The sequence below is a fragment of the Cervus elaphus genome, chromosome 14 (assembly GCF_910594005.1).
Source record: "Cervus elaphus chromosome 14, mCerEla1.1, whole genome shotgun sequence".
NCBI classification, from domain to species: Eukaryota; Metazoa; Chordata; class Mammalia; order Artiodactyla; family Cervidae; genus Cervus; species Cervus elaphus.
Genome location: NC_057828.1, coordinates 71,564,822 through 71,586,186, shown reverse-complemented (window position 1 = coordinate 71,586,186; position 21,365 = coordinate 71,564,822). Strand labels below are relative to the sequence as shown.

General features: G+C 36.9%; 1 protein-coding gene across 3 annotated transcripts in view; it reads left to right on the top strand.

Moving 5' to 3' along the window:
• RPS6KC1 (ribosomal protein S6 kinase C1) overlaps window positions 1–21,365 on the top strand; it is a 195,688-nt gene that overhangs the window by 67,671 nt on the left and 106,652 nt on the right. For all 3 annotated transcript variants that reach the window (XM_043924639.1, XM_043924640.1, XM_043924641.1), the window contains one exon: window positions 6,089–6,451. In XM_043924639.1, coding sequence (XP_043780574.1) covers window positions 6,089–6,451 — 363 coding nt within the window. The remainder of the gene's footprint in view (window positions 1–6,088; window positions 6,452–21,365) is intronic.

The window sequence follows — 21,365 nt, the reverse complement described above, 5'->3', positions numbered from 1 at the left end:
CCCTCCGGGTCAGCGCCGAGCGCCGAGCTGAGCGCCCTGTCTACACACCTGCTTCCACCAGGCTGTCTGCTTTACACACCGCAGTGAATGTGTATGTCAGCGCCATTCTCTCCGGTTGTCCCCTCTTCTCTTTACCCCATTGTGTCTACAAGTCCGTTCTGTACATCTGCAAATAGGGTCATCAGTACTATTTTTCTAGATCCCATATATACGCATTAATATATGATATTTGTTTTTCTCCTTCTCACTTACTTCACAATGTACGACAGGCTCTAGGTTCATACACCTCACTGCAACTGACTCAAATTCGTTCCTTTTTATGGCTGATTAATATTCCATTGTATATATGTGCCACAACTTCTTTATCCATTCATCTGTCAGTGAACAGCTAGGTTTCTTCAGTGTCCTAGCTACTGTAAATAGAGTTGCTATGAACATTGGTGTGTGTTTGTGTTTTTAAACTAGAATTATAGTATATATACTGCTTTGCAGTTTGTTGTTTTTGATTAATAAAGCATGAATGCTTTAGCATTAAATATTCTCCTATAACATTTCGCATGACATACTCTGCATATAAGTTAAATAAGCAGAGTGACAATATACAACCTTGATGTACTCCTTCCCTGTTTGGAATCAGTCTGTGAAATGTCCATGCAAAATGCCAGGCTGGACGAAGCACAAGCTGGAATCAAGATTGCTGGGAGAAATATCAATAACCTCAGATACGTGGATGACACCCGTCTTATGGCAGAAAGCAAAGAAGAACTAAAGAGCCTCTTGATGAAAGTGAAAGAGGAGAGTGAGAAAGTTGGCTTAAAACTCAGCATTCAGAAAACTAAGATCATGGCATCTGGTCCCATCACTTCATGGCAAATAGATGGGGAAACAATGGAAACAGTGACGGACTTTATTTTGGGGGGCTCCAGAATCACTGCAGATGGTGACTGCAGCCATGAAATTAAAAGACTTGTTATTCCTTGGAAGAAAAGCTATGACCAACCTAGACAGCATATTAAAAAGCAGAGACATTACTTTGCCAACAAAGATCTAGGCAAAGCTATGGTTTTTCCAGTAGTCATGTATGGATGTGAGAGTTGGACTGTAAAGAAAGCTGAGTGCCGAAGAATTGATGCTTTTGAACTATGGTGTTGAAGACTCTTGAGAGTCCCTTGGACTGCAAGGAGATCCAACCAGTCCATCGTCAAGGAAATCAGTCCTGAATATTCACTGGAAGGACTGATGCTGAAGCAGAAACTCTGATACTTTGGCCACCTGATGCAAAGAACTGACTCATTTAGAAAGACTCTGATGCTGAAAGATCGAAGGTGGGAGGAGAAGGGGATGACAGAGGATAAGATGGTTGGATGGCATCACTGACTCAATGGACTCGAGTTTGAGCAAGCTCCGGGAGTTGTTGATGGGCAGGGAGGCCTGCGTGCTGTAGTCCTTGGGGTTGCAAAAAGTCTGACATGACTGAGCGGCTGGACTGAACTGGTAAAAGTTTTTAATAACTCCATAATATTTTATCATAGGATATACCATATTCTCCTATTGTTAGGAATTTGTTATTTCAATTGCACTAGTTTTTGTGATGAATATTCTTAGGTGTAGGTCTTTTATTTCCTACATCTCTGATTGTTTCTGGTATATATTGCTAAATTTCTGGACTAAAGATATAAGCATTTTTTCATCTGACATATATTTTAAAATTGTCCTCCATAAACCAGAAGAAGTAATTTTGTTTCCTTTTGCTTCTCTTGCTTAGGCTAAAAAATTTTCTCTTCCTAACCTGCTAGTTCTTATTTGTTTGCTTATTTTGAAACATTTCTCATTTAGAATTAGGTAGAATTTGAAAAGGGAACAATTTGTATAGAACATTTATTTATTACTTTATTTTACTATCTGACTTTTCCCTAGGTGTTTTTATGATGTTACTTTTCTGATCTAGTTTCATGTAATCATGATTTGTTTGCTAATAAGGTTGGAAGAGTAAGAGGAAATATGACTATGTGACTAGATTTTTATGGTCAAAAGCCAAGAAACTGAGTACACATAACTTTACCCTCTTGCCCTTTGGTATTATTGTTCTTGTTAGAAAGGAAAATCAAGCAAAGCATGAAACAGTATGATGTGATAGATGATATAGAGGTTATAGTGACAAGACATCAGAGAGCAGACAAAAGATCTGTAACAACATTCCTTTCGTTTGTGATTAGCTGTATAAACCACAGCATTTTTTTTCTTTGTCTGTTTATTAATTTCGGAGGACCAGGTTATACAATGATAACCATCTAAGGAAGTAAATTTGTATTGAATATAGAAAATATTTAAAATTATTTTAAAAAATCTTGGAAAGTTTATATATTTCTCAGAGCAATGTGTAAACAATTTTCTAGATGGCTATAAAGAGATTTTGATTTTAAGTGCTGTCTATACAGTTGAAATGTGGCGAATTAAAAAATAAAAAAAAACAAAAAAAACAAAAAAAAAAAAAAAAGTAAAATAAAAAAAAAAAAAAAAAAAGAAAAAAAAAAAAAAAAAGAACAAAAAAATAAAAAAAAAACAAAAAAAACAACAACAAAAAAAAAAGTAAAATAAAACATAAAAAAAAAAAAAAGAAATGTGGCGAATTAAAGAGATTGCCACTAGGTCCAATGAATTTCATCTGGTATTGTGACTTTAATGAAGTCTCTTGCTTTCAGGGAACAAAATTAGTATTTTATGGGCATTGCAAGGATTTGTGGGGGAAAAAAAAAGCCAAACCCTGAAAACAGGATATATTGACAGAGTGCCAAAATAGTGTCTAAAGTTGATTTGAAATTAGAGCTTAGCTGCCAGTAAATGTTTTTATCCCAACTTACTTTATTCGGTATGAAGTAAGCAATTTGATAAGATGGTTGGATGGCATCACCGACTCAATGGACATGAGTCTGAGTAAACTCTGGGAGTTGGTGATGGACAGGGAGGCCTGGCGTGCTGCGGTCCACGGGGTCGCAAAGAGTCGGACACGACTGAGTGACTGAACTGAACTGAAGCAATTTGAGTCTGTGATAAGGGTTGACAAACTGTGTGGCCCATGGGCCAAGTCTGGCCTGCCACCTGTTTTTATATGACCTGCCCTATAAGCTAAGAATGGTCTTTGCATTTTTAAATGGTTGACAGAATTCCAAAGTATATTATTTTGCGGCCTGTGCACATTGTACGGCGTTCAGAGTTCAGCCTCCACGTGAGAAGCTTCGCTGGAGCACAGGCGGGCTTGCACGTGTGGGCGTTGTCTGTGGTTGCTTTCGTGCTGCAGCAGCGGTGTTGATCAGTTGTGACTGAGACTGTAAGGCCCACAAAGCCTGAAATATTCACCCTGTGGCCCTCAGAAAAAACGTTGGTTGACCCCTGATCTGGAATTGTACACTCAAATCCACCTTTAATTTTGACTTAGTGTATGATGCTAGGGTGATCATTTTCTTCTTTATGTTGGGCAAAAACTTTGTTGACCCTTGATCTGGAATTGTGCACTCAAATCCACCTTTAATTTTGACTTAGTGTATGATGCTGGGGAGATCATTTTCTTCTTTACGTTGGGCAAAAAGTTTGTTTGAGTTATGGAAAAACCAGGATGAACTTTTTGGTCAACGTGATATTTTCCTTCCTGAGAAATCTGGCAGTCAGTATGTATTCAGTGAAGATGCAGATCTCATACGGAAAGGAAAGGAAAATGAAGTCGCTCAGTTATGTCTGACTCTGTGCGACCCCATGGACTGTAGCCCACCAGGCTCCTGCGTCCATGGGATTCTCCAGGCAAGAGTACTGGAGTGAGTTGCTATTTCCTTCTCCAGAGGATCTTACCGACCCAGGGATCGAACCTAGGTCTCCCATATTGCAGGCGGACGCTTTACCATCTGAGCCACCAGGGAAACCTATATGCAGATCTCATAATTGTTCCCAAACCTAAGTTTTGCCTAACCCTGTTGTGAATCTTATTTAATGATACAAGTCAGTGGCTTTTAAAGTATAGTTTTCAGATCTCTGGGTGTTCATTCCTGAGATGTTTTCAGGGGCTCTCCAAGGCAGAAACTATTTTTTGTAATAATCTAGGAAGTAATTTGCTGTTTCCACTCTGCTGACAATTGTACTGATGATCCAAAAGCAGTGGTGGGTGAAACTGCTCTACTTGAGCATGAATCAAGACAGTGATATGAGACTGTAACAGTATTTGTTGCACATACTTGCAATAATACCAATGCTTATTTCACTTAGGAGGTCCTTGATAAAGCTGTAAAAACTGTTAATTTTACTGAATCTCAACCCATGGATACATGTCTTTTATATGCTAATTATGTGTGATGAAATGAAAGTGAAAAAACACTTTACATACTGAACTGCCCTGGTTGTCCTGACGGAAAGCGCCTTTGCAGTTATTTGAACCATAAACTAACTACTTTTTTCCTGGGACCCTGTTTTTGCTTGAAAGACTGACTGACAGACAACTCATTGTTCAGACTTGAGTATTTAACAATTTTTTTTTAATGAATAAAGGAAGCTTGCGCTTCAAGGAAAGCAGTTAACAGTATTTGTTGCCAAATAGTGATGATATTCTAGTTCTCAACACCAAAATAGAATTTTGGAGAACCTGTTTCAGCCACTTTGAGCCTAACAGTTTCACAATATGTAAACAATTTTTCTGATGAGGTCAGTGGTGATAAATAGCAAATGTGATTTTCTTGGAGATATTGTAATGATGAAATTTATCACCATTTGGAGGCTTTGTATAACTCAGGAAACTAACATTTTCAAATGACCAGAGTGTGATGTTACAGACTCAAACAGGATAAAAGATCTGTATGAGTTTGTAAACTCAGTATTAAACTAACCTTTAAGAAACTACTACTTGTTAAGTTTTGTTGTAGTATCAAAAAAACAATAGCTATAGTTATTTGAAAAGGCTGTTAAAATACTCACCCCATTTTCAGTTACTTACCAATGTGACATTTTCTTCAACTCTTTTAACCAGAATGACATCTAACAGATTGAGTGCAGAATTAGACATGAGAATCTGGCCATCTTCTGTTAACAAGATTTGCAAATATGTAAAACAATGGTACTTCTTAATTATTTTATAAAAATTATGTTAACATATAATGGGCTTTAAGTGTTTAAAAATTCAGTCTATTTTTAAAATACCAAGATCGGTAAATATTTACAGATGTAATCCATATAAACAGAAGCTCTTTGAGGTCCTTAATCATTTTTAAGAATGTAAAAGTAGAGCAGGTTTCGTAACTGTTATTGTAGTTCAAGCTCATGTATCATGAAGTCAGTTATATGAAATGGAAGAAGTAATTTTCATTGAGTAAAGGTTCAATAGCATCCACTATTCATTTTCTGTCAGAAAACTAAGATGCAAATACTGACCAAAGCTTTCTCCAAAAGTTTGTGGAAGAGGCTGAAACATAAATTTCAAAAAAAAAAGCTCCATGACATACATTTTCCAGATATGGATGATTACTTAAAAGCACATCTGTGAGGATACATTATATTATGTGTAGTCAAATTATTATTATGTAATTGCTATAAAAGTTATAATTTAATCTTAGCCTGTTATATGCGTTAGCTCTTTTTCTCATTTAAAGCCCCACATAATAAGTTTATTATTAAGTAACTTGTGGTTGGTCACACAGTAAGTTTTAAGAGCTGGGATTCAGGCATTTCTCTTTTCTATTCTAAAGCTCTTATTCTTTTGCTTTTATCCTAATTCTGTTGTTCACAGAAGCTGTGTATATAAGCATCAACTTTCTGTAAATACAAGATCCTGTGGTAAAGGCTCCTTGTAACAACAGGGCTAAATAAAGACTTGACTTCAGTTTCAGTTTGATGGTTAAGGCAAGGAGATTGTCTTCCAGAACTGTAGGGAGATAGTGCAAAAATGAATGAACTAAGCTGAAACAAATTGCTAGACACTGACTTCCATCAGTAAATTACAATCTTCCTGGTTGACATGGGTAGTATGAAAAAATGTTTAGTCAGTATGATTTGTATTCTTTTGGCTGATTCTCAATTTAATATCTGTTCACTGTTGTGATCATATTTCTAGGTTTCTCCAGTGACAGTGATCTGGTATCTCTTACTGTTGATGTGGATTCTCTTGCTGAGTTGGATGATGGAATGGCTTCCAATCAAAATTCTCCCATCAGGACTTTTGGTCCCAGTCTTTCTTCAGATTCTTCAGCACTAGGAGCTGTTTTTTCTGACAGTGAACAGAACAAAACAGAAGAAGAACGGGAAAGTCGTAGCCTTTTTCCTGGCAGTTTAAAATCCAAGCTTGGCAAGAGAGATTATTTGGAGAAAGCAGGAGAATTAATAAAGCTGGCTTTAAAAAAGGAAGAAGAAGATGACTATGAAGCTGCCTCTGATTTTTATAGGAAGGGAGTTGATTTGCTCCTGGAAGGTGTTCAAGGTACAATTTTATCTGTATTATTATATTTTGGCATGTTCTTATGTTGGTATTTGGGAGAAAATACACACACATACACATACATACATACATACATATATTGCAATTTCTTATGTATAATCCTGTGTAAAAACAAGACTGAAAAAAAGAAATTACTGGAGGTTAAATTACCTAAAGATGGTAATTTAACTTTTAATTACATGGTGGAAGACAATATACTTAAGTCTCTGCTTTGATCAATTAATCAACACAAACAGAATTTTAAAAAATCAAGCTTCTAGGTCCCTTGTTTGAATAATAATATATTTTTTTTTCCTGCCATGTTCACCTGATTCTGTCAGGAGTATTCCCAGAGATTCTTTAGTACATTTGCTCTTGATGGCCTGAAGAGGCAAGATGAAATGGGCTTTTAAACTGAGAATGTAAAGGGTTCTTGGATTTGCTTACTATTCTATTTTTGTTAGTTGTGATAAATTCTCAGCCAATTAATGGGGGTGATACGGGACATGGAGAGCTGAATGCTGCTAAGTGTCTGTAAGTAGAACTTAGCCTGTTATTTATTTTTAAGCATCAGTTTTTCATCACTTGCCTTTCCCTTAGGGAAGCAGATTGAAGCATACTGCAATTCATAATCTGACATCCTGGATACAATAGTCAAAGGTTAATAGGACCTTCTTCCAGTGGTTTTCTTTCAGGAAAATCATCGTCATTGTTGTTCTGTGGTCTTTGACTTGTCAGTACTGTTTAGATGATCACAGTCTCTTGGATTACTAACAGTTTTTTGTTTTTTTTTAACTGCAGTACTTCCACCCTCACTATGCTCGGTGTCCTGTAGTCAGAAGCCTCGAGTATAAACTTTCCGTCTTTTACACCACACTTTACATGAGTGGTGTAAAAAGGGATACTTGGCCATAAGGGGTGGAAGAAGGAGTGTGTGCAGTGGCATCCTAACAGCTTCTTAACTAGGATTTTGGTGAATTTTCCTGGTTTTAGCTTTCACACTCACTTCCACAGCTATCTAAAACAACCAGTCCCTGAAGTTTTGGGGAGTTTTACATTGTCTGTAAGTAAGGCAGCTTCCTTGAGTTGACCAGACAGTAACCATTCATTCATCTACGTTTTTAGCTTCTAAAATTTTGTTGCTGCTGTTTTCTTTCTTTTTGTTCTTGAAGGGTTTTGCCTTAAAAATAATTTCTTTTACTGCCACATTAATAGAACTTCAGGAGGGAACATCTCTTAGGATTTGATTGATATATTATTTTGATATGAATTTTTCTTTTCAGGTAGTTTCATTGTCTTGGGTTTTTTTGTCTGCTAGTGGAACATTCCAATCTTGATGACTTACTCATTTTTCTTCTTTGTCTTAATTCTCATCTGGTGTTAGGAGTTTAAAATGGGAATGAGTTGCAAACAATTAGATCTAATGTTACTCCCTTTTCTTTCTATGTAATTTTGTGCTAAAACACAACATTGACATATATAAAACATATCAGTGAGTTACTTCTCTGTCTAAAAGTTATTAGTATTTAACCTTAGAACACTTCATAATGTTACCACTTGATGGCACCAGAAAAATAAGAATCTTTTCTTCAAAATGAGAATTATGGATGCATATCAGCAAATAACAAAAAATAATATTGTTTCATTAGTTATTTGTGATTATGGTGGTAAGTTATTTCTCCACTGCAACTTGATATCAAACCTACTAGACCTCTGTCTTAAGGAATGTTACAGTTTAAACATACTTTTCCTATTTAGCTTAACACATTTCTGAAACTGTAATCTCTATTTCTGCCTGGATTAGTTTTTGAGGATAATATATTCTATCAAGTCTAAAAAGTTATAATCAACTAATTGCTTTTAGCCTTCTATTGTTTATCTATAATGTGATCAATTTTATTCATACAAACCATGGTGACTATAGTCATAATTCTAACTTTTAACCAAAATGTATAATAATGTCTGTTTCAGGCACATGGTTATACATTTAACCATGTTTAAATGTAATGTTAGGGCAGTGTTTCTAGTCTGTGGATTCTGTTTAGAAATATACCAGTCACCACACATGGACATTATTTTTGAAAAATGTTTTCCCCAGTTTCACTGAGGTATAATTGACATATGACATCATAATGATTTGATATATGTATATATTGTGAAATGATTACTGCAGTAAGTTTAGTTAACATACATCACTTCACATAGTTATAATTTTTTTTTCTGGTAATAAAAACTTTAAAGATTATTCTCTTAGCAGCTTTCAAATATACAATATAGTATTGTTAACTGTAGTCACCATATTGTATGTTGTTATTGTTCAGTCGCTAAGTCGTGTCTGAATTTTTGTGATCCCATGGACTGTAGCCCTCCAGGCTCCTCTGTCCATGGGACTTCCCAGGCAAGAATACTGGAGTGGGTTGCCATTCCCTTCTTCAGGGGATCTTTTTGACCCAGGGATTGAACCGGAGTCTCTGACATTGGCAGGCAGGTGTTTTTTTAACCACTGACCCACCTGGGAAGCCCATATTGTATGTTTCATCCCCTGAATTTATTAATCTTATAAATGAAAGTTTGTATTTTTTGACCACCTTCGCCCCTTGCCTCTGGCAACCACCAGTCTGTTCTCTGTTTCTTTGAGTTCAGTTCCGTTTAGATTCCACATACAAGTGAGATCATATGGTATTTGTCTTTCTCTGACTTAATTTCACTTAGCATAGTGCCCTGAAGAATTTATTTTTTATGGTTGAATAATATTCCACTGTATATTATGCTACTGCATTTATTCACTATATATCATAAAATTTTTTTAATGGTTGTATAATATTCCACCACACTTTATCAATTCATCTGTTGATGGACTCTTGGGTTGATTTGTATCTTTGCTGTTGTGAATAATTCTGCAGTGAACATGGACATGTAAATACATCTTTGAGATAATGATTTGTTTCCTTTGGATATATACCTGAAAATGGAATTGCTCAATCATATGGTAGTTCTATTTTTAATTTTTCCTCCATACCGCTTTCCGTAGGGGCTGCACCAATTTACGTTCCTACCAACAGTGTATGAGGGTTCCCTTTTTTTCACATGCCTGTCAGCATTTGTTGTTTATTGTCTTTCTGATGATAGGATAGCCATTCTGACAGCTGTGAGGTGATACCTTATTGTGGTTTTGATTTGGGTTTCCCTTATGATGAGTGATGTTAAGTACCTTATCATATACCTTTTAAACATTTATATGTCCAGTTTGGGAAAATGTCTGTTCACTTCTTCTGCCCATTTTTTAATCTGGTTGATTTTTTCCTTTTGAGTTATGACAATTCTGTATGTATTTTGGATATTAACTTTTAAAAAAATTTATAGCTACACTGCACGCTGCAACTTCATTGCTGTGCCTGGGCTTTCTGTGGTTGGGGCGAGTGGGGACTGCTCTCCTTGTGGTGCATGAGCTTCTCATTGCAGTGGCTTCTTTAGTGGCAGAGCATGGGCTTCAGTAGTTGCCGCTTACAGGCTCTGGAGCGTGGGCTCAGTAGTTGTGGTTCATGGGCTTTGTTGACCTGTGGCATGTGGGATCTTTCTAACCAGGGTCCAAACCTGTGTGCCCTGCATTGTCAGGCAGATTCTTAACCACTGGACCACCAGGGAAGCCCCTGGATATTATCTTCTTATCAGGTATATAATTTGCAAATATTTCTCCCATTGGTATATTGCCTTTTGATTTTTTTAAATTTATTTTTTTAATTGAAGGATAATTGCTTTACAGAATTTTGTTGTTTTCTGTCAAACCTCAACACGAATCAGCCACAGGTGTACATACAGAGCCTCCCTCCCATCTTCCTCCCCATCCCACCTCTCTAGGTTGATACAGAGCCCCTGTTTGAGTTTCCTGAGACATACAGCAAATTCCTGTTGGCTATCTATTTTACATACGGTAATGTAAGTTTCCATGTTACTCTCAAGATACATCTCACCCTCTCTTCCCCTCTCCCCATGTCCATAAGTCTATTCTCTATGTCTGTTTCTCCATTGCTGCCTACAAATAAATTCTTCAGTACCATTTTTCTAGGTTCTGTGTACATGCGTTAGTATACGCTATTTATCTTTCTGACTTACTTCACTTTGTATAACAGGTTTTAGGTTCATCCACCTCATTAGGACGGACTCAAATGCCTTCATTTTTATGGCTGAGTAGTATTCCATTGTGTATATGTGCCACAGCTTCTTTATCCAGTCATCTGTTGATGAACATCTAGGTTGCTTCCATGTTCTAGCTATTGTAAATAGTGCTGCAAAGAACAGTGGGATACATGTGTCTTTTTCAGTTTTGGTTTCCTCAGGGTAGATGCCTAGGAGTAGGATTGCTGGGTCATATGGTAGTTTTATTCCTAGTTTTTTAAGGAATCTCCATGCTATCTTCCGTAGTGGCTGTATAAATTTACATTCTCACCAACAGTGCAAGAGCATTCCCTTTTCTCCACACCCTCTCCAGCATTTGTTGTTTGTAGACTTTTTGATGATGGCCATTCTGACTGGTGTGAGGTGATATCTCATTGTATTTCTGACTTGCATTTCTCTAATAATGAGAGATGTTGAGCATCTTTTCATGTATTTGTTAGCCATCTGTATGTCTTCTTTGGATAAATGTCTGTTTAGGTCTTTCCCCCACTTTTGGATTGGGTTGTTTGTTTTTCTGGTATTGAGTTAAATGAGCTGCTTGTATATTTTGGAAATTAATCCTTTGTCCATTGTTTGATTTGCTATTATTTTCTCCCATTCTGAGGGTTGTCTTTTCACCTTGCTTATAGTTTCCTTTGCTGTGCAAAAGCTTTTAAGTTTAATCAGGTCCTACTTGTTTACTTTTGTTTTTATTTCCATTACTCTAGGAGGTGGGTAATAGAAGATCTTGCTTTGATTTATGTCATCGAGTGTTCTGCCTATGTTTTCCTCTAAGAGTTTTATACTTCCTGGTCTTACATTTAGGTCTTTAATCCATTTTGAGTTTATCTTTGTGTGTGGTGTTAGGAAGTGTTCTAATTTCATTCTTTTGCATGTAGCTGTCCAGTTTTCCCAGCACCATGTATTGAAGAGGCTGTCTTTGCCCCATTGAATATTCTTGCCTCCTTTGTCAAAAATAAGGTACCCATAGGTGCATGGGTTTATTTCTAGGCTTTTCTATCTTGTTCCGTTGGTCTATATTTCTGTTTTTGTGCTGGTACCATACTGTCTTGATGACTGTAGCTTTGTGGTATAATCTGAAGTCAGGAGGGTTGATTCCTCCAGCTCTATTCTTCTTTTTCAAGAGTGCTGTGGCTATTTGCGGTCTTCTGTGTTTCCATATGATTTGTGAAGTTTTTTGTCCTAGTTCTGTGAAAAATGCCATTGGTAATTTGATAGGGATTGCATTGAATCTGTAGATTGCATTTGGTAGTATAGTCATTTTCACAAAATTGATTCTTCCTATCCAGGAACATGGAATATCTCCCCATCTGTTTATGTCATCTTTGATTTCTTTCATCAGTGTCTTATAATTTTCTGTGTCCAGTTCTTTTGTCTCCTCAGGTAAGTTTATTCCTAGATATTTTATTCTGTTTGTTGCAACGGTGAATGGGATTGATTCCTTAATTTCTCTTTCTGATTTTTCACTGTTAGTATATAGAAATGCAAGTGATTTCTGTGTATTGATTTTGTATCCTGTGACTTTACTATATTCACTGATGAGCTCTAGTAATTTTCTGTTAGTATCTTTAGGGTTTTCTATGCACAGGATCATGTCATCTGCAAACAGTAAGAGCTTTACTTCTTCTTTTCCTATCTGGATTCCTTTTACTTCTTTTTCTTCTCTGATTGCTGTAGCTAGGACTGCCAAAACTATGTTGAATAATCGTGGTAAAAGTGGTGACCCTTGTCTTGTTCCTGATTTTAGGGGGAATGCTTTCAGTTTTTCACCATTGAGAATAATGTTTGCTGTAGGCTTATCATATATGGCCTTTACTATGTTGAGATAGGTTCCCTCTATGACCATTTTTTGTAGAGTTTTTATCATATATGGGTCCTGAACTTCATCAAAGGCTTTTTCTGCATCTGTTGAGATTATCATATGGTTTTTATCTTTCAATTTGTTGATATGGTGTATCACATTGATTGATTTGCATATATTGAAGAATCTTTGCATCCCTGGAAAAAACGCAACTTGATCATGGTGTATGAGCTTTTGATGTGTTGCTGAATGCTGTTTGCTAAAATTTTGTTGAAGATTTTTGCATCTGTGTTTATCAGTGATATTGGCCTGTAGTTTTCTGTTTTTGTGTTGTCTTTGTCTGGTTTTGGTATCAGGGTGATGGTTGCCTTGTAGAATGAGTTTGGAAGTGTTCTTCTCTGTGCAGTTTTTTGGAAGAGTTTTAGAAGGATAGGCATTAGCTCTTCTCTAAATGATTGATAGAGTTCTCCTGTGAAGCCATCTGGTCCTGGGCTTGCCTTTTGATTTTTTAAAAAAATTCTTAAAACTTTTTATTTTGTATTGGGTATAGCTGATTAACAATGTTGTGATAGTTTCGAGTGATTAGCAAAAGGACTCAGCCCTTCGTATTTATGTAGCCCTTCTCCCCCAAACTCATCTCCCGTTCAGGCTGCCACATAAATAACATTAGCAGAGTTCCATGTGCTACACAGTAGGTCCTTGTTAATTATCCATTTTAAGTAAAGCAGTGTACACATGTCAATCCCAAACCCAACTGTCCCTTCCCCCCTTGGTTTCCCTTTTGATTTTGTTGATGGTTTCCTTTGCTCTGCAGAAGAAGCTTTTTAGTTTGAGGTAGTCCCATTTATTTATTTTTGCTTTTGTTGCCTTTTCTTTTGGTTTCAAGTCCAAAAATTTATTACCAAGACTCATGATGTGGAACTTAACCTCTATGTTTTCCAATAGGAATTTCACAGTCTCAAGTCTTACATTCAAGTTTGTAATACATTTGAGTTGATTTTTGTGTATGGTGTAAGATAGGGGTCCAGCTTTAGTCTTTTGCAAGTGACTGCCCAGTTTTCCCAGCACCATTTATTGTGCATATTCTTTTCCTATTGAATATTCTTAGCACCTTTGTTGAAAATTAGTTAACCATGCATGCATGGTTTTATTTCTGGTCTGTTTGGTTCCATTGATGTTTGTGTCTTTTTAATGCAAATACTGTACTATTTTGATTACTATATAGCTTTATAATATAGTTTGAAATTAAGAAATGTGAGACCTCCAGCTTTTTTCTTCTTTCTTAAGATTACTTTGCCTATTTGGTCTTCTGAGGTTCTGTATAAATTTTAGAATTGTTTTTTCTGCTTTTTGAAATTTTAATAGAGAGTGCTTTAAATCATGGATCACTTTGAGGGGTATGGACATTTTAACAATATTAATTCTCCCAGCTCATGAGCATGGAATATCTTTTGTCATTCTCTGCAGTTTCTTTCATCAGTTATTTGTCAGTTTTAGTATACTTATGTTTCACCTCCACAGTTAAATTTATTCCTAGGTATTTTATTTTTTAATGCAGTTTTAAGTGGGGTTGCTCTCCTAATTTCTCTTTCTAGTACTTTGTTGCTAGTGTGTAGAAACACACTGATTTTTGTGTATTGGTTTTATATCTTGCACTTTTACTGAATTTGTTTATTAGTTTAACAGTTTTGGGGGGGAAATCTTGGATTTTCTATATCTAGCATCATGTCATCTGTAAAAAGAGACAGTTTTACGTCTTCATTTTGATTTGGGTGCTCCCCCCCTACTTTTTTTCTTGCCTGATTACTCTGGTTAGGACTTCCAGGACTGTGTTGAATAAAGTGGCAAAAGTGGGCATCCTTGTTTTGTTCCTGATCTTAGAGGAAAAGCTTTCAGCTTATTACTGTTGGTTGAAGTTGAGTATAAAGACTTTGTTCTTTTATTTGTGGGGAAACTGGGGGTGCTAGCTTGTGAACTAACTTAACATTTAGAAGAAGAAATGTTTTCTTGGAGAAAAACTGTTATTGAGACATCATTATAACTAATTATACCTATGAGTCATTTTAGTTTAACTCCTGCTCTGGGAATTGTTACCTGTGACTTTGGATTGGATTGGCATGCTTTAAAATAAAATAACTATTTCTGGATATCTGATAATCCAGAGAAATAATCTTTCAGAGCTAAATAAGAGTGCTTTATACAGGGGTTGTTATGAGTTGACAAATTTTGTTATTTTGCATACGAACTATTCAGCTTAACTAACTAAGCTTTCTAAAGGAATTTGTCTAGGTTGTTTGTAGACGTTATAAAGATGGCTTGATGTTTTTCTTACTTAACTGGTGTTTGCACAGCTGAGACTGGATGCAAAACACAGTAGCAGCAGCTCTTTGCCCATCCAGCAGAGAAGAAGCATCACTGAGGGGTAACTTTGGACTCTGCTTTTGAATCCAACAGTTATTTCCTTAGTCTGGAAATGGCTCTTGAAATTAGGGTCCCTCTACTCTTCTAAGTCCTCAGGTTTTTCTGGATTTAAGAGAGAAAATCCAAAAAGTCAAGATGGAATCAAATCGACTCTTTGAAGAGAATGTTTCAGAGTTTCTCATTTCTGTCTATTACCTTTCATTTCTGCCTTATTTATGTTTTTCTGCACGTGACTGATTTGATTAATCTGTATTCTAAGTGTGGGTTTATTGGAATAATTGTGATAATGTGGAGTGGCAAATGGGTGACATAAAGGTATTTGTGAAATATTTAAATAACAATAATTTATTATTGATTACATGTCTATCACTGTACAATGGGTTTTTCTTAATGTTATTTTTAATCCTCAGAGCAAACCTATATACTGAGCTATGGCTGGTCATACTGGGCTTTTTCTAAGGACACCAAAATTTAGAGGGTGCAAACATTCAATATAATGATTCTAAAAGCTTGGCACCTAGTTAGCAAGAATAATTATTTAAAAGAGGAAGCTACCAGATGGTGAGCATTGTTAGTAACACCCATCTGTGGGCTACATTATGAATTACAGAATTGATTTGAGAGCTGGTTTTGTTCAGTTTGTTCTAGGTGCCAACATTGCTGGTTTATTGTGTTTGTAAGGTGGTTACTGGAATCCCCATTTTACAGATGGAGAAAACTAGTTCAGTCGCCAAGTCGTGTCCGACTCTTCATGACCCCATGGACAGCAGCACGCCAGGCTTCCCTGTCCCTTACCATCTCCCCGAGCTTATCCAATTTCATGTCCATTGAATCAGTGATACCATCCAGCCATCTCATCCTCTGTCGTTGTCTTCTCCTTCTGCTTTCAATCTTTCCCAGCATCAGAGTCTTTTTCAGTGAGTCAGCTTTTTTGCATTGGATGGCCAAAGAATTGGAGATTCAGCTTCAGCATCAGTCCTTCTGAAAAGTATTCTGGGTTGATTTCCTTCAAGATTGACTAGTTTGATCTCCCTGCTTTCCAAGGGACTCTCAAGAGTCTTCTCTAGTACCGCGGTTTGAAAGCATCAAGTGTTTGGCACTCTGCCTTCTTTACTGTCTAACTCTCACATCCATACATGACTACTGGAAAAGCCATAGCTTTGACTATACGGACCTTTATCGGCAAAGTGATGTCTTTGCTTTTTAGCACACTGTCTAGGTTTGTTATAGCTTTCTTGCCAAGAAGCAGTCAGTCGTCTTCTAACTTCATGGCTGCAGTCACCACCTGCATTGATTTTAGAGACCAAGTGGAGTTCTGTTACTGCTTCCACCTTTTCCCCTTCTATTTGCCATGAAGTGATGGAAATGTGTACCATGATCTTATTAATTTTTTCAGTATTGAGTTTTAAGTCGGCTTTTTCACTCTCCTCCTTCACCCTCATCAAGAGTCTCTTTAGTTCCTCTTCTCTTTCAGCCATTAGAATGGTATCATCTGCATATCTGAGATTGTTGATGTTTCTCCTGGCAGTCTTGATTCCAGCTAGCATTTCGCATGATATGCTCTGCGTATAAGTTAAATAAACAGGGTGACAATATACAGCCCTGTTGTACTCATTTTTCAATCCTGAACCAGTCAAAACTAAGGCTTATATAAAATATTAGCAGCACAGACCAGTAAAAGTTTCATCCAGGATTTAAATCTAGGTCCTTTTGAGTTCAAATCTTGCCTTTTTTTCCACTCTGCCATGCTACTTCTCACATATGTCTCTCCTAATAGATTAACTTTTTAAAATGGAGACATATATCTTCTTCACAATCAAATATTTTTAAACTTTGAGTAATTTCTCTTTTTCATTCTGCCCATTTATTTCTTTGCTCATTCAGCCATCTATTCATTCAGTTGACCGTTCAACAAGCTTTTACTACTTGTATGTACCAGGTATTGTGATAGTGACTATATCATGGTTTCTTATAAAAATATAAAATTGAATGATGGTATACTATCTATGGTGAAACAGATCACCAGCCCAGGTGGGATGCATGAGACAAGTGCTCGGGCCTGGTGCACTGGGAAGACCCAGAGGAATCGGGTGGAGAGGGAGGTGGGAGGGGGGATCGGGTTGGAGAATACATGTAAATCTATGGCTGATTCATATCAATGTATGACAAAACCCAGTGAAATGTTGTGAAGTAATTAGCCTCCAACTAATAAAAAAAAAAAAAAAAATTGAATGATGGCCTTTCAAAATGATATCTTCTCTACTTTCTCCCCATTCCTTTTTTTCCTTTCTCTTCCCCTCTTCTTCTCTCCCCTCTCTTTCCTATTTCTTTTTAAGTCTCCTGTATGCATTATGAATATCACTATGAAAAGAGTCCTTGGAAGAAAAGTTATGACCAACCTAGACAGCATATTAAAAAGCAGAGACATTACTTTGCCAACAAAGGTCTATCTAGTCAAGGCTATCGTTTTTCCAGTAGTCATGTATGGATGTGAGAGTTGGACTATAAAGAAAGCTGAGCACCGAAGAATGGATGCTTTTGAAGTGTGTTGTTGGAGAAGACTCTTGAGAGTCCCTTGAACTGCAAGGAGATCCAACCAGTCCATCCTAAAGGAAATCAGTCCTGAATATTCACTGGAAGGACTGATGCTGAAGCTGAAACTCCCAATACTTTGGCCACCTGATGCGAAGAACTGACTCATTTGAAAAGACCCTGATGCTGGGAAAGATTGAAGGCAGGAGGAGAAGGGGACAACAGAGGATGAGATGGTTGGATGACATCACTGACTCAATGGACATGAGTTTGAGTAAACTCTGGGAGTTGGTGATGGTCAGGGAGGCCTGGTGTGCTGTAGTCCATGGGGTGGCAAAGAGTTGGACATGACTGAGTGAATGAACTGATGAAGAGAGTTTCTTGATGTTGTTGGTGTTTTTGATTTTTTTTTTTTTTTTCAAACTTACTGATATTTTTGACCTGTGAGACTACTTCGGATGCTATTACTCAGCTGAAAGATGCAAACAGTCTTCTGCAGTTTTCCTCCTGGTAAATGGTATAATAAGCAGTACCAAACCATTTTTCATGGTTTACCCGTCCCCTGGGTTTATGTGTGCTAGGCTCTCAGGGATGTCCAGACATATTTCAAAAGCCGAACTAGTGTAGAGGTACTACATCATTCTGGGTCTCTTATTGGGTCTTGATTGTTTTTCTTCCCCTTCCTACAGTGAGGAATAGAACTTCTGGAGAAATCATAAATCTACACATATGTCTAGGTTTCCTTTCAGTCACTTGGACTAGCTCAGAATTACAGGGTCGGTTCTAGAACATGTGTAGGCTCTGTGAATGTGGCTAGTCTCTGTGCAGTCATAATGATTTGTATTCTCATGCTTTATCAAACAGTTTTGACCATTGATTTATTCCTTTGAATGAGTTACTCAAATATGAGGAAGCTCAAAGGATAACTTTGTTTGCTTTAGAATGGATGAATATATGAGAAAGGTAGTAGTAAGTCTATGTTTGATGAAGGGAAGCAAGTCACATGATTTCTTATGCTGAATTCCAGAAGTGAAAATATGTAGCTTTAAACTTAGTTTGACTCTTTTTGGTGTTAACTCTGATGATCTTACGAAAATATTATTTGGCCCACTTTTTCTCTAAGGGATTGCCCAGTTCAGTACAAAGCATATTTATAAGACTAACAAGACAAAAACCTGTATTTTAAGAAAAATGTTTATTTATTTATTTGGCCTCATCAAGTCTTAGTTGAGGCATGCGGGAATTTTCCCTGTGGTGCATAACCTCTCTAGTTGCAATGCGCAGGCTCCAGAATGTGGGGGCTTCAGTAGTTGTGACAGGCAGGTTTAGTTGCTCTGCAGCATGTGGGAATTTTAGTTCCTTGACCAGGGATTGAACCTGCGTCCCCTGCATTGCAAGGTGGATTCTTTGATACTGGACCACCAAGGAAATCCCCAAACTTTTATTTTTATACGTAATAGTGGCGTGATTGTCTAGCTATCTAATACATTGGCTCCTAGCTTTTTTGATTTATGATCTTCTTTGAGAATTTTGTCCATTGTCAGTGTTGTTTCTACTGTGGGGTCTCCTTATAACTGTATGAATTTGAAAATCACCTTAAAAAACTGAGGTATAATTGACATATTTTATTTTCAAAGTTTATTTTTATTATTTTGGAAATCATGTTTTCTATTTCCACACACAAAAAAAGCTATTGAAGTTTTACTAGGCATTGAATTAAATCTAAATAAATTTGGGCAATATTGCCATCTTAGCAACATTAAGTCTTTCAATCTGTGAACATAGATGTCTTATTTATTTAGATCTTCTTTCTTTCAGTAGTATTTTGTGATTTGCATCATATGAGTCTTTTGCCTCCTTGGTTAAATAGGTTCCTAGATATTTATACTTTTCAATGCTATCATAAATGGAATTGTTTCATTAATTTTCTTGGCAGATTGTTGATTTCTGGTGTATTAAAACACAACTGACTTTTCTGTGTTTATCTTGTATCTGACAACTTGCCGAATTCATCTGTTAGCTCTAGGTAGGTGTTTGTGGATTCCTTGGGATTTCTATATATAGGGTTATTTTATCTGTGAATAGATGTAGTTTAATGTATTCTTTTGCAGTTTGGTTGCCTTTTATTTCTTATCTAATGCTCTGGCTGGAACTTCCAGTATAGGGTTCAGTAGCATTGGGAAAGTAGGCATCCTTGTCCTGTTCCAGATCATAGGGGGAGAGCTTTGTCATTTACCGTTGACTATGATGTTAGTTATTGGTTTTTCATAGGTGTCTTTTATAATGTTGAAGAAGTTCCCATTTGTTTCTAGTTTTCTGGGTGGTTTTGTCAAGAAAGAGAGTTAGATTCTGTTATGCTGAATTACTGCAAATTTACAACACAAATTTATTTTTTTATGGTTCTGTAGGTTAGAAATCTGCCATGAATCTTACTGGCTAAAATCAACTTTTGAGCAGGACTGTATTCCCTTCCAGAGACTGTAGTGTTTCCTTGCCTTTTCCAGCTTCTAGAGGCCACCGGCATGTCTTCTACCTGAAAAGCCAGCAATTTTGTATCTGCAAGTTATTTAGTCAAGTAAAGTAATATATTCACAGGTTTCTTTGTTAGGGTGCAGACTTCTTTTTTTTCCATTTATTTTCATTCGTTGGAGGCTAATTACTTTACAATATTGTAGTGGTTTTTGCCATACATTGACATGAATCAGCCATGGATTTACATGTGTTCCCCATCCTGATCCCCCCTCCCGCCTCCCTCTCCATCCCATCCCTCCGGGTCTTCCCAGTGCACCAGCCCTGAGCACCCATCTCATGCATCCAACCTGGGCTGGTGATCTGTTTCACCCTTGATAGTATACTTGTTTCAATCCTGTTCTCTCTGAACATCCCACTCTCGCCTTCTCCCACAGAGTCTAATAGTCTGTTCTGTACATCTGTGTCTCTTTTTTTGTTTTGCATATAGGGTTATCATTACCATCTTTTTAAATTCCATATATATACGTTAGTATACTGTATTGGTCTTTATCTTTCTGGCTTACTTCACTCTGTATAATGGGCTCCAGTTTCATCCATCTCATTAGAACTGATTCAAGTGAATTCTTTTTAATGGCTGAGTAATATTCCATTGTGTATATGTACCACAGCTTTCTTATCCATTCGTCTGCTGATGGGCATCTAGGTTGCTTCCATGTCCTGGCTATTATAAACAGTGCTGCAATGAACATTGGGGTATGCGTGTCTCTTTCAGTTCTGCTTTCCTCGGTGTGTATGCCCAGAAGTGGGATTGCTGGGTCATATGGCAGTTCTATTTCCAGTTTTTTAAGGAATCTCCACACTGTTCTCCATAGCGGCTGTACTAGTTTGCATTCCCACCAACAGTGTAAGAGGGTTCCCTTTTCTCCACACCCTCTTCAGCATTTATTGCTTGTAGACTTTTGGATAGCAGCCGTTCTGACTGGCGTGTAATGGTACCTCATTGAGGTTTTGATTTGCACTTCTCTGATAATGAGTGATGTTGAGCATCTTTTCATGTGTTTGTTAGCCATCTGTATGTCTTCTTTGGAGAAATGTCTGTTTAGATCTTTGGCCCATTTTTTGATTGGTTCATTGATTTTTCTGGAATTGAGCTGCAGGAGTTGCTTGTATATTTTTGAGATTAATCCTTTGTCTGTTTCTTCATTTGCTATTATTTTCTCCCATCCTGAAGGCTGTCTTTTCACCTTGCTTATAGTTTCCTTTGTTGTGCAAAAGCTTTTAAGTTTCATTAGGTCCCATTTGTTAATTTTTGCTTTTATTTCCAATATTCTGGGAGGTGGGTCATAGAGGATCCTGCTGTGATTTATGTCAGAGAGTGTTTTGCCTATGTTCTCCTCTAGGAGTTTTATAGTGTCTGGTCTAACGTTTAGATCTTTAATCCATTTTGAGTTTATTTTTGTATATGGTGTTAGAAAGTGTTCTAGTTTCATTCTTTTACAAGTGGTTGACCAGTTT